The sequence below is a fragment of the Rhinolophus ferrumequinum genome, chromosome 3 (genome assembly GCF_004115265.2).
Source record: "Rhinolophus ferrumequinum isolate MPI-CBG mRhiFer1 chromosome 3, mRhiFer1_v1.p, whole genome shotgun sequence".
In the NCBI taxonomy this organism is placed as follows: Eukaryota; Metazoa; Chordata; class Mammalia; order Chiroptera; family Rhinolophidae; genus Rhinolophus; species Rhinolophus ferrumequinum.
The window spans coordinates 32,066,581-32,081,236 of NC_046286.1; the positions used below are offsets into that span (position 1 = coordinate 32,066,581).

At 36.4% G+C, this 14,656-nt stretch overlaps 1 protein-coding gene across 1 annotated transcript in view; it reads left to right on the forward strand.

Annotated features, from left to right (window-relative positions):
• Nucleotides 1–14,656, forward strand: part of COL19A1 (collagen type XIX alpha 1 chain) — a 304,480-nt gene that overhangs the window by 122,856 nt on the left and 166,968 nt on the right. Inside the window, exon 12 of the mRNA XM_033102674.1 lies at nt 12,756–12,809. Coding sequence (XP_032958565.1) covers nt 12,756–12,809 — 54 coding nt within the window. The remainder of the gene's footprint in view (nt 1–12,755; nt 12,810–14,656) is intronic.

Consider the following 14,656-nt stretch of genomic DNA (forward strand, 5'->3'; position numbering starts at 1 on the left):
TTGCACAACTATAAAAATTTACTAAAACTCATTGTAAAACGTGAATATTATGATGTATAATTTATGCCTTAATAAAACAGTTAAAATAAAAAAAAGATACCTAAAATGAAAGTAGGACTTTGAGACTCATTAGCATATAGATGATCACTGTAACTGTAAAAGTGGAGAAGATACCTGAGGAAAGTCAATTGAAAGGGAAAGCATAAGAACCTGGGGCAATCCCTATGATCCAGCAAAAAGAAAATGAGAAAACGCGGCTATGGAAGTAGAATAAAAACCAAAGAAATATATCAGCAAGCATGTATTTCTTGGCAGGGGGTGGTCAAAAAGATACCAAATGCTACTGATGGCTCAAAGAAGAAAAGAGACCAAAAGATCTCTGATGGTGGTCGCCTGAGACCTTGACATGAGCAGTTTCTGAGGAGCAGGGAGTATGCACAGGTCAATCTGGAGTGGATGTGGAAGTGAGTGAGAGGTAATGGAAGGCAGGCAAGAAGTATGGCATCTGTTTCAATACGTTTATCTGAAAATGGAAGGAGGCAGATGAAGTAGAAACAGGAGATGCACGTGAGAGGTTTTTGTTTCAGTAGAACATTCAAGAGCATGTTTCACTGTAGATGGAACGAATGAGTAGGAGGAAGGATATTGAGAATTCAGAAGGAGCATAAATTTAAACGTAAATTCCATAAGAAGACAGAAGCAGATGGGGTTGAGGGACTATCAAGCATGGGTTGAGGGATTAGCATTAAGCAGAGGATGGAAAAACTATGCAATTTTTCCATGTATAAGAACAGAGAAAATGATGGTATGGATGTTAGTGAATCCATAGATTTCAATGCATTAAGGGAAGGCTTGTTTGATGGTTTCTGTTTTCTCTATAGAAAGCATAGTCATCGGAGAGTAAGAGCAGATGTCTTAATACTAAGGATTTGAAGGGAATAGAGTAGTTTAAGGACGAAGAATGAGGTTAATGACCATGAATTTATAATGGTGCTTGACTGCCCACTTGTACAATTTTCTCTAGGATTAGTCAACAGCCTAGGAAAAAGAGAGAGAAGATGGATATTTGGATTTATTGAGGTTGGCACCATCAGAAAGACAGAGAAAATCCACGGTGTTTAGAGTAGTGGAAAGTGAGCATTGAAGTGATAGATCATGATCTGGACAAAGATGAGGACATGGGGGGCTGACGTAGATCTTCATCCTTCTTGGGTTGCCCTGAAACAAGTGTCAAGAAAATGCTTGGGTGTAGGTAGTTTGTTTGAGGGGAACCTTAATAAACAGGCATGAGGCAATGGGGAGAATAAGTCAGGAAATGAGAAAAAGTTAATAAAAAAGTACATTTTTTAGCTGCTTATCATTGTAGCTAACTGGGACTGAGTCATGCTGGGGACCCCCTGAGGAACCGCATGGAATGTGCCTTGCAGCCATCTCTGCAGGAGAGGAAGCTGACACATTAATCCATCAACTCCTGTCACTCTTTCACTCTTTCATGGAAGACTGCTTCCCGGACCTTACACCACCCCCGGCTTCTAGGCTGCCTTTCTAGGGATGAGCAAGCTCCCAGCTTCAAAAAAGTACCAGAGGCAGGAATACAAAGATAGGAAGGAGAGTTGAGCTTGAGGTGAAATATTGATAGCATCCAAGACTCCCTAGGAACTGAACACCACAGCTTGAGCTGGAAACTGAAGTAGGATTAGGGCATGTGGTCAAATTAGACCAATTGAATGAACGTCCCTATGAGATCAAAGTAATTGAGCCAATACCTTGGAATAATAGGAGGAGTTTTTTGACCATGTGGAAGTTATATATGTCCTCTGAGCTGCCGATTTGTCGTCAGCAAATGGCGATGAGAATGCCCACCTTGTAATTACTGCTAGAATTAAAATATGCCCTTATTATGGAGTCTGGCGTATAGTAATGCATATAGAATAGAAGCTAGTATATTATTACTAGAATCTATTGAAACATTAGCAATGTTAATAACTACCTGCGTTGTGGATAATATTGTGGATTAATTCAAACTCTATAAAAGGGTTTTACTATTTACCTGAATATAATATTTTGAATACCAAAGCATTGCAGTTTCGTTTGGAAGGACATTGACTTTTGATATAGTTTTGAAATTCATTTCATCAAAGAATAGGCATTGGAAAAAATCTTAAATGTAATCTAATTCTCATTTACCCTCTTTGGTTGAGATTGCATTTAAGTTTCCGTCAGACCAGAATGATTTATTGTATTTTCAAAGAAATCTCCAGAGACGTTCTGTTGGTTTTCTTTTTGAATCTTTTCTGCTTTTGAACTTATCCGCACACTGAGAAACAATTTAAATACATCTACTCTTTAAAAACCTCTGGTGGCAAATAAACCTCCTTGAATTCTAACTTAAATCTTTAATGCTGTTGTTTTGTGTTTATTCATTTTCTTCTCAATGGAGAAAAAAGAAACAGTTGATTACTATTGTCAACTTTCTTTTGTTTAGGATTTATTTAGTATGCAATGCTTGAATATCTTTTTTTTTCCCTGCCCAGATATAGAACTCTCAATGCTTTTTTCCCCTAGAATGACTGAGTTTACAATACAGATGCATTAGAGCTCACTTTTCCCCTATATATAAGCAGATGAGTTAATACCAATTAAAATATTAATTGTCATCTAGCATTTCTTTTGTATTCCTTGTAATAAATTCCTTGATGTGTGCTTTGCTCAATTATCAATTGGGATACTATCCTTTCTCGTATGAATGATAAAAACTGTGTATTAATGATGTTAACAAATAAGCCACAATATACTTTTTTCCCATTTTGTTATTTGCCTTTTAGTTTAATTTATACTATTGCTGTCTTATAAGAATATTATTAATATTTTGTCAAATATATAATTTTTTTGTATTATAAATTTCTTGTTTGGCTTCCATGCTTAGATATCTTACACACCAAGGTTTCTGGGCTATGTTCTCTTATATTTTCTTCTGCTCCTTTAACATTTTAATTTTATTTATTTATTTTTTAAGTTTATTGGGGTGACAATTGTTAGTAAAGTTACATAGATTTCAGGTGTGCCATTCTGTATTACATCTGTGTGTGTATATATATATATATATCACATTGTGTGTTCATCACCCAGGGTCAGTTCTCTTTCCATCATCATATATTTGATCCCTTTTACCCTCATCTACCACCCCCTACCCCTTGGTAACCACTAAACTATTGTCTGTGTCTATGAGTTTTTGTTTCTCATTTGTTTGTCTTGTTCTTTTGTTGTTTTCAGTTTTATATACGACATATCAGTGAAATCATATGGTTCTTGACTTTTTCTGTCTAACTTATTTCCCTCAGCTTAATAATCTCAAAACCCATCCATGTTGTCTTAAATAGTACTACTCAATCTTTTCTTATGGTAGAATAGTAATCTATTGTGTATATATACCACAACTTCTTTGTCCAATTATCTATCGGAGGACACTTTGGTTGTTTCCATGTCTTGGCCACCATAAATAAAGCTGCAACGAACATTAGAGCACATATATCTTTACGGATAAATGTTTTCAGATTTTTTGGGTAGATACCCAGGAGAGGGATTGCTGGGTCACATGGTAATTATATTCTTAATTTTTTGAGGAACCTCCACACTGCCTTCAATAGCAGCTACACCCATCTGCATTCCCACCAACAGTGTATGAGGGTTTCTTTTTCTCCACAGCCTCTCGAACACTTGTTACTATTTGTCTTGTTGATGATAGCCATTCTAACTGGGGTGAGGTGATATCTCATTGTGGTTTTTATTTGCATTTCTCTGATGATTAGTGATGGTGAACATTTTTTCATACGTCTAGTGGCCATTTGTATGTCTTCTTTGGAGAAATGTCTCTTCAGGTCCTCTGCCCATTTTGTAATTGGATTGTTTGTTTGTTTTTCGTTGTTGAGTTGTATGAGTTCCTTGTATATTTTGGATATCAGCCTCTTATCGGAGGCATGGTTTGCAAAAATCTTCTCCCATTCAGTTGGTTGATTCACTATTTTGGTGATGGTTTCTTCTGCTGTGCAGAAGATTTTTAGTTTGATATAGTCCCACTGATTTATTTTAGCTTTTATTTCCCTTGCCTTTGAGGTCAAATTCATAAAATGTTCTTTGAACCCAGGGTCCATAAGTTTAGTACCTATTGCTTCAGGTCTCTTGTTTCGGTCTTTGATTAATTTTGAGTTAATTTTGGCACACAGTGACAGATAGCAGTCTAGTTTCATTCTTTTGCATAAGGCTTTCCAATTCTCCCAGCACCATTTATTGAAGAGGCTGTATTTTTCCATTGTACGTTTTTGGATTCTTTGTCGAAAATTATCTGTCCACATTTATGTGCGTTTATTTCCGGGTTCTCAATTCTATTCCATTAATCTGTGTATCTGTTTTCTTGCCAATACCATACTGTTTTGATCATGTTGCCCTGTAGAACAAGGTGAAGTCAGGGAGTGTGATACCTCCAGCTGTTCTTTATTCTTAGGATTGCTTTCACTATTCAAGGTCTTTTGTGGTTCTATACAAATCTGATGATTTTTTGTTCTGTTTCTTTAAAAAAGGCCATTGGGATTTTGATAGCAATTGCATTAAATCTGTATATTGCTTTGGGTAATATGGCCATTTTAACTATGTTGATTCTTCCAATGAACACGGAATGTCTTTCCATTTCTTTGTGTCTTCCTCAATTTCTTTTAAAAATGTCTTATAGTTTGCAGTATATAAGTCTTTTACATCATTGGTTAAGTTTATTCCTAGGTATTTTATTCTTTTTGTTGCAATTGCAAAAGGAATTTTTTTTTATCTCTTTTTCTGAGATTTCATTGTTAGTATATAGGAATGCAATGGACTTTTCTACGTTGATTTTGCAACTGACAACTATACTGTATTCGTTTATTGTTTCTAATAGCTTTTTGGTGGAGTCTTCAGGGTTTTCTATATATAGCATCGTGTCATCTGCAAAAAGTTACAATTTAACTTCTTCATTCCCAATTTGGATGCCTTTTATTTCTTTCTCTTGCCTGATTGCTCTGGCTAGGACTTCCAATAGTATTGGAAAAAGTAGAAGTGATAGGGAACAGCCCTGTTGTGTTCCTAAACATAGAGCAAAGGGCTACAGTTTTTCACCGTTAATTGTAATATTAGCTGAGGTTTTGTCATATATGGCCTTTATTATGTTACGGTATTTTCCTTCTGTACCCATTTTATTAAGTGTTTTAATCATAAATGGATGTTGTTTCTTGTCAAATGCTTTTTCTGTATCTATTGATGTAATCATATGATTTGTGTCCTTTATTTTGTTAATGTGATGTATCACATTGATGGACTTGCGTATGTTGAACCATCCTTGTGCCCCTGGGATGAACTGCACTTAATCATGATGTATAACCTTTTTAATGCATTGTTGCATTCGATTTGCTAGAATTTTGTTTAGGATTTTTGCACCTGTATTCATCAAAGATATTGGTCTGTAATTTTCCTTTTTGTGTTATCCTTACCAGGTTTTGGTATCAGGGTAATGTTGGCCTCATAAAATGAGTTAGAGAGTATTGTCTCTTCTTCAATTTTTTTGGAAGAGTTTGAGTAGGACAGGTATTAGATCCTCTTTAAATATTGGTAGAACTCACTAGTGAAGCCATCTGGCCCCAGACTTTTGCTTTTGTGAAGATTTTAGATTACTGATTCAATTTCGTTACTGTTGATCGGTCTGTTTAGATTTGCCATTCTTCGTGATTCAGCCTAGGAAGGCTATATGTTTCTAAGAACATGTCCATTTCTTCTAGGTTATTGAATTTGGTGGCATATAATCCTTAGATGATCCTTTGTATTTCTGTGGCATCTGTGGTAACTTCCCCTCTTTGACGTCTGATTTTGTTTATTTGTGTATTTTCTCTTTTTATCTTAGTGAGTCTAGCCAAGAGTTTGTCAATTTTATTAATCTTTTCAAAGAACCAGCTCTTTGTTGCATTAATTTTTTCTATTGTCTTTTTGTTCTCTTTTTCATTTAGTTCTGCTCTGATTTTTATTATTTCCTTCCTTCTCCTGACTTTGGGTTTCACTTGTTCTTCTTTTTCTAGTTCTTTAAGGTGTAATGTGAGATTGTTTGTTTATCTGGGATTTTTCTTGTTTCTTGAGGTAGGCCTGTAATGATATAAATTTTCCTCTTAAAACTGCTTTCACTGCATCCCAAAAATTTTGGTAGGATGTATTTTCATTGTCATTTGTTTCTATGTATCTTTTGAACTCTCCTCTTACTTCTTCTTTGTCCTGGTCATTCTTTAAAAGTATGTTGTTTAATCTGCATGTATTTGTATTTTTTTCTGCTTTCTTTTTGCAGTTGATATCCAATTCCAAAGCTTTGTGATCAGAGAATATGCTTGGGATGATTTTCATCTTCTTAAATTTGCTGAGGCTAGTTTTATGTCCCAATATATGGTCTATCCTTAAGAATGTTCTATGTACACTAGAAAAGAATGTATAGTCTGATGTTCTAGGATGAAGTGCTCTATAAATGTCAATTATGTCCATTTCAACTCGTGTCATTTAGGGCTTCTATTTCGTTATTTATTTTCTGTTTGGATGATCTATCCATAGCTGTCAGTGATGTATTTAGGTCCCTTAGTATAATTGTGTTTGCTCTCTTTAGTTCTGTTAGTAGTTGCTTCGTATATTTTGGTGTCCCATGATTGGGGACATAAATATTGATTACTGTTTTGTCTTCCTGTTGTATAGTCCCCTTTATCATTATGAAATGTCCATTTTTGTCTCCTGTTACCTTTTATCCTGAAGTCTGTTTCATCTGATATCAGTATGGATACACTTGCTTTTCTCTGGATACCATTTGCTTGGAGTGTCAATTTCCACCCTGTCACTTTGAGTCTATGTTTGTCCTTGTAGCTGAGATGTGTCTCTTGGATGCAGCATATGGTTGAGTTTAGTTTTTGATGCAATCTGCTACTCTGTGCCTTTTTATTGGTGAGTTCAGTCCATTTACATTTAGGGTGATTATTAATATATGAGAATTTAAATCATTCTATCTCTGGTTTCTGGTAGGATGGTATCTCCATTGTTTCTTTGCCTTTTTGTTGCTGTCCATTATTTCAGTGTGGTGGTATTCTGTGAGTTTTCCCTCTATTTCTTCTTTTTTATGTTATATATTTCAGTTCTTGATTTTTTTGAGTTGTTTCCATTAAGTTTATGTAAAAGAAAGTTTGGTATTTAGAGTATTCCATTTTCTTCAGCATGCTTACTTTCTCCATTCCCTTGTGCCAGGTCAGACCTTTACTCTCTCTGTTTTTATGTTTATGTTGTCACAAATTAGCACTGTTTATGCTGTGAGTTGATTTCTGTGCTGCAATAACAAGTTGCAGTTTTCCTCTTTTCATAATTGTTTTTTCTTCTTTACCCTGTATATTATGTTTAAGTGTGTAGTGTCCTATTTGGTATAGGGATTGCCATTTCCTGCTTCTATCTGTTCGTAATACTACTCATGGTTTTGTATTCTTTTGCTTTTTTGTTTCAGGTCAAATAGCCTCCTTCAGTATTTCTTGTAGCACAGGTCATGTTAGAAAATTCCCTCAGCTTTTGTATGTCTGGAAAGGTCTTTATTCTTCCTTTATATCTGAAGGATATCTTTACAGGATATATTATTCTAGCTCATAATTTCTCTCTTTCAATAGTTTGAATATATGATTCCACTCCCTCCTGTATTGTAGAGTTTCCACTGAAACATTTGATGATAATCTAACGGGCTTTCCTTTGTAGGTTACTGTCTTCTTTTCGCTGGCTGCCTTGAGGAGTCTTTCTTTGTTGTTAATTTTTCACAGCTTCAATAAAATGTGCCTTGGAGAAGGCCTGTTGGGATTGAGGTAGTTAGGTGTTGTATTTGCTTCTTGGGTTCTAGGATCCAGTTCTTTCCACAAGTTTGAGAAGTTCTTGTCGACTATTTGTTTGAATATACTCTCTGTTCCCTTCTCCCTTTCTTCTCCTTCTGGTATGCCTATTATTCTTATATTGTTCTTTTTGATGGAAAGTTCTTGTAGAGTTCATTCATTTCTTTTTAACTCTCAAGTCTCTGTCTTCTTCCATCTGTATCATTTTCAGATTTCTATCTTCGATGTCACTGATTCTTTCCTCCTTCTGGTCAACTCTATTGCCTAAGCTGGTTATTTCATTCTTCAATTCTTTTATTGAGTTCTTCATCGCCAGAAGTTCTATTTGGTTCTTTTTTAAAATTTCAATCTCTTTGGTAAACTGTTCATTTTCTTCTTTTATTGTATTTCTGAGTTCATTAAACTGCCTGTGTTTTTTCATCTCACTGAGTTTTTTTCAGAACTGCAATCTTGAATTCTCCGTCATTTAAGTCACATATTTCCATGTCTTTAAGTTCATTTTCTGGAGACTTTTCATTTTCTTTCTGAGCTGTCTTGTTACCTTGGTTATTCATGGCTATTAATGATTTATTATTTCTCTTCCTAGACATCTACAGGAGTGGGTTCTGCAACAGGTTGATAGAAAGAGATCTTTCTTTTGTTTTCCAGTAGGTATTTGTAGACTGTTTTATTTTCTCTCTGACTGCAGCCTTTTATTCTCTCTCACACTGTAGTGTTATGTTTTCTCTGCACTATTCCAGCTTTTCACACAATACAGGGATTCCCTGGAAGGTGGGCTTCTCCTCTGTGAACAGTTTACCTGGGTCATACGGCACCTTTTATTCTCTCTCATGCTGTAGTGTTATATTTTCTCTGCACCGTTCTGGCTTCTCACACATTGGGGGGATTCCATGGAAAGCAGCCTTCTCCTCTGTGAACAGGTCGCTTAGGTTACAGGTCACTGCCTCTGTAGGAGGATGCAGAGAGCTTCTGAAGTTCCAAAGCTCTTCCTGCACCTGTTTAAGAGCCTATGTGTTTCAGTGGTTCCGTTTACTCCTGCAGGGATCCACCCAGAAAGGTGAGGACAGAGGCGGGGTGGATTGTAAGAGATGTCCCAGAGCAATGGCAGTGACCACCACCACAGCTAGTCCTACACCCAAGGCTCCCTCCCCTTCCCTGGAACTAGTTGGACTGTGAGTCCATGACTGCGGCTACAGTTCTCAGAACTGGAAATATTCTGTTCTTTTGATCTAACACAGCTTCTGTTCTGCTTCTATAACTGGGAGGATGGGGAAGGGGTGGCTGGTCTCCATGCCTAAGTCTTCCATTCTCTGCTCGGTAATGAGGGCTTAAACCGCCGTTTTCACCCTTCTTACCTCAGTCTTTGCTCCGAGGTATCTGCCGTGAGCACGTTGAGTTCAGCTGTGTTATATACTAATCCTTCAGGAGGGACTGTGGGCCATAATCGGAGCACTAGGAGTCTGTATTCTTCCCTCTCCCATGGCTGCTGTAGCTCTGGAATGCGGGGAGTTTGGAGGGAGCTCTGTGGCCTGTGAACCCCACGTCTCCACAGTTCCTGCTTCCCTCCTTCCCCTCTCATCCAATTTGCCCACCTTTGGATGATTTCAATTGCACGTCTTTTAGTCTTGCCTGTTGCTGTGCAGGGAGTCCTTTGTGGAATTATAGTTGTTCAATTTGTTGTAAATTCCAGGGGAAATTTCAAGAGGCTCGCCTCATGCTGCCATTTTTATGATGTCATGACTCACTTTTTAATATTTTTATTTTTAAGTGGGCTCTCTAACCCATCCAGAATTCACTTAAGTACAAGATTGCACATTTATTCTTAATAAAGCCCATGTTGTTTATTATAGCATATTGTTTCAGTCTGTTATAACATTTCATACTATGAATCTGTTACGCATATCTTTGTAATACGTACTATATTTGTGGTTCTCAACTGGAGGCAATTTGATCCTCTCTGGGAAATCTGGCAATGACTGAAGACTTTTTTATTTGTCAAGTATTGAGGCGAAAGGGGTTAGAAGAGAGGCTGGCTACTCTAATGAGTAGAGGCTGGGGATAATATTGAACATCCTACCAAGTACATGACAGCCTCCCCAAAAGAATTAGGAAAGCTTGATAAGCAAGATTAGGAAAACTTGATAGGCAAGAGAGAAAGATCCAGGGATCCACTAGGTACCATTCCTCTGCTGGTTTCCTAATCACAAATAGTAGTATTACCTGACCTATACTTCTGTTTCCTACTCTGAGAGATAGGTATGGTAAGAGACTTTGGTTCCTGCTTTGCAGAAATCCAGTATACTATATAATTTTAATAACCCTAAGCTGTTAAAAAAAAAATGAGCTTAATAGTTTTAGAGCTCAGACCCTGGAACCTTACTGCGTGGGTTGAATCAGGGTCCTGTCCCTTAAGTGTTGTGTGACCCTGGGCAAGTTGTTTAACCTGTCTGCAGTTCCCTCATCTATAAAATGAGAGCAATAATCATATCTTATCCTAGATTGTCATAGAATTGCAACATGCTTAAAGCAGTGCTCGACATAGTAAACATTATAAAAGGGTTGGTTTAGTAACCATGATAGTATAAAGTAAATGACTTGTTTTTTATGAAGCATATTTTTAATCAGTAACCCATACTTGCTTTTTATATTAAAATTACACGTTTTAAAATCCACTGCGGATTTTTTTCTAGTGATCAAAGCGCTATGTTTAGAAGAAGCATGTTTCTTCTTTAGCCTTCTGTCACATCTCTTATCTTCTTGCCGTGAAGCATAAACCCCATTAGAATATCAACTATGTATGATTATTATTAAACTTTTATTACCACTGTCAAGCTTGCTGATTTTCTTGTAAGCACATACCTCTTTAATATGTAAGGTTGTTTATTTTTTTTCTGCCTATGAGAATTATTAATTTTGAATAAAGACTATTCATTTTTAGTTACATTCTGAAAGTTAATGATGATCTCCATGGAATTGTATTTGTTTTCTTGTGTCAAATATTTCAATTCATTCTATTAACTTGTGCTGAACACAATTTATGTCAACATCTAGACACTGTTGTTTCTGATCCCCTTACTAGATAGATTTTTTTTCTTTAGTGTATTTCTGAGCCTCCTTAATTCTTACTTTGCTTTCTGTCAAAAAATGACATATTCTGCATCAGCACTGTCCAATGGAATGCTCTGTGATGATGGAAATATTTTATTCTAAAGGTACTGTTGAGTCCTTAAAACGTGGCTAGGACAACTGAGGAACTGGATTTTTAATTTTAGTTCATCTTAATTGAAACTTAAACAGTCGCGTGTATCTAGTGGCTACCCCACTGAACAGCACAATTCTAGAGCATCACTTCCATTTCAATTAAAAATGTTCTGCATCATCCTAACTTGAACCTTTCATTGAATGTGTTCCTATATGCTTTTGTTTATCCTATATATTATATATGTTTCTTATATCCCAGTAGCATTTTTTTCCTTCATAATCCTGTGTTTTCAATACAGTAATAATATGTAGTCTCAGATGATTGGGGCTGTGCATGTGTATTTCTCTTTGAAAAGTGTATAATGCATTATCTGAAAATCAGGTGCTTGCTTTTCTTTATACTTTTTTTTTTGCAAATAAAAATTTTTTTTAAATAAATGGAGAACAATAGAATATATAAAAAAGAGAATAAAAATCACCCCAGTGGCACAACTACTACTCTTTCCCCTCCTACACACACATGCCCACCCCCACCCTACCTTACTCCCCCTCCCACACACACACACGCACACAGTGATATGTGATAGACTTGGGAACTTAGATGACTTCTTTCTGTATTTCATATATTGATTTATTTTTGAACACTTTACTGATTTTGCAGATAATACATGTTGATTGTTTTAAAACACTGAAGAGTATAGTGAAGGAAAAAAAGAATCATCCATCATCACAGAATGCACAGATTAACCATTTTATTGTTCTGGTTTGTTCTCCTCCAGTATTATTTCTAAGACCCCGAGGTAGATGGATACACAGGTAGGGAGATAGGTAGGTAGGTAGATAAGTAAGCAGGCATTATGAAAGTTTTAATTATACTATAGACATGCTGGGTTTACCAATAAAAGTATACACTTTTCAGATAGTAATCAAACAAAAATATATCTCATTACAGGTGTATTTCATCAACAATGGTCTTAGTGGCCATTTTGAACATTTGTAACTTTAAATAAAAATAGGTACTGGTTAACATTTATTCCCTGAATTTGTCAATCCATTAATTGTATCTTACTTTCTACATCATGAAAATTTTCCTATAGTTTAAAATAAAATTCATAAACATGATTTTACTGGCTGTATCATATGGGTATTCTATTCTGTCTATATACCATAATTTTTTTTTAAACCAGTTCCCTATTAGTGGACACTTAGGATGCTTCTCTTTTGTTACTACTATAAATAGCATTGTACTCTACCTCTTAGTGCCTAAACTTTTCATCTCTGATTATTTCCTTAGGATATATTCTTAGAAGTGAAATTACTGGGCCAAATAAAATGAACAGATTTAAGACTCTTGATATATATTGCCAAATTGCCCTCTAGAAAGTTCCTTGTTGCTTATAGAAGGAAATAAATAATCCTTGTTTTATTTCTGCTCTAATCATTTTTATGCAGCTTTTCTTTGAACCTTTTAAACTTCTCTTTGGTTTTGAAACTCAGATTTTTTTTTTTTTAATAAATGTTTCTTTTAAGGGATTAACAAAGTAATCACATTGTTATAAATACTCAAACAATGTAACTCTCTTGTTTTTTTCTTAGTAAAAGTTCTTATATATAACATTTTTCATTGTATAAATTGTGTCTTTCTAGGGTGAGCAAGGAGAAACAGGAAATCCAGGTCTGGCTGGCATTAATGGACTAAACGTAAGCCTAACTCTTTTTCTAATATTCTGTTTACATTTTACCACTGAAATATGCTGGCTATCTAATCCTATTAAGACTCTACCATTCTTGAAAGACTTAGCCACAATCAGAGCAAAATCAAGAATCAAGGCAGTTTTTCACATGGCTCAATAGAGGCCCACTGTTTTTAATTTCACTACAGATAGTTCATTGGTTTGAGACACAGTCGAACCTTGAAAAATGCAGGGGTTAAGGGCTCTGACCCCCATACAGTAAAAAATTTGCCTATAAATTTTGACTCACCAAAAACTTAGTTGGTTCCAGGACCCCCACATGGATATTAAAATCTGCGCATGCTCATGTTCCCTACATAAAATGGCGGAGATCAGTGCACACAGTTATCCCTCTGCATCCGCGGACTCCCAACCACAAATCAGAAACAATACAGGTACTTATTGAAAAAAAATCATGCATAAGTGGACTCAGGAATTCGAACCCATGTTGTTCAAGGGCCAACTGTGTTTTATACTTGTATCAACAGCCCTTTCTTCCTTGCTGTTTCTGCCTCGCATTTTTTCTAGTCTTCCTTTCAGTGTCTTTTTTCTTCTTACATTCTGCTGTGGCAGGTGTGCTTACCCAGGGGTCATTTCTCGTCTTACTCCAAATCTCCATCTCCTGAGGGGTCTGTATAGGTAGGATCAGAGTGATGAACAGAAAGGGAAGAAAGAAAGGGAAACGTGTCCTCAAATCTGTGTTGTTCACCCTCCATTGCACTAGTTTGGCACCTTCATGGATACGCTTGTCTGTAGTATGCTCCAGTCCTACCATCTCCTCCCTTTCCCTTTAGGACAGTTATCACCCTGGAGTTTCACTTTGATTGTTATGATGACATTTCATGGATACTCCAAATCTGGATTTTCCTCTGAAATGTAGGCAACTCTTACATCAGGTCATCAAATTCACCATTTACTAAAGATAAACTTTACCGGGAAAGTATCCACAGTGAGAATCATGTTTTCCCCACAGTTTCCAGTTTCTTCCTTTTTTTTTTTTTCACTCGCATAAAAATGTTTTTGAAAGTTTCTGAAGGACCACACTGCTTGCTTTATGGATAAACAAATAAAAAAGCTAGATTTGACTCCTTAATGCTGCAGAGGTGTTATGAAACCCATCTTGTATGTGGTAGATAATTATAGTGAGAAGGGAGGCTGATCATTATAATACTTGAGGCCTTTGGACAAAGGAAGAGCAATACCTGAGGGGGGGAGTGCCTCTGAAGGAGAAATACCCAATGAGTTAACCCCCGTAGTTAACACTGACGTGAGGCCTGACCCTCACCGTACCCACAGCTTTACTTTTGTTTACATCCTAAGGTGTCCCATTCATATCTTTAATATGATCCTCATTCTTGTTCTTCTCCCCTTTAAAGTCATTTTTAAAACACCAGAGAATGGGAACTAGCACCAATGGCTCCTAACTAGAGGAGTCTCTGCATTTTCTCTACATCCTTACTGTACCTCAAGACATGGAATGTCACAGCCGTTGGGCCCTACATTTAAATAGAACCTCTGATTCACCTCCATGCCCCTGGTGCCTCCAATAGTGGTGAGAGCCCTGGAGTGGAAAGTGTGTGTGTGTGTCCCAGGTCTGTCACTAACTGAGAAAAATCACTTCTCAGAGTCTAAAGTGATGGACTATGAATAGAGTCTAAAGTCCCCATCACTATAATTTTCTACAAATAGATTATTAAGGTTACAACTATGAAAAGCATGGTGAAATTTAAAGCATCCATTCAGGTTTCTGGAATTCCTGCTACACACGTAAGGCACTGTGGGGAAAATAAAACAGGAATACAGCTGCAGTCGGAG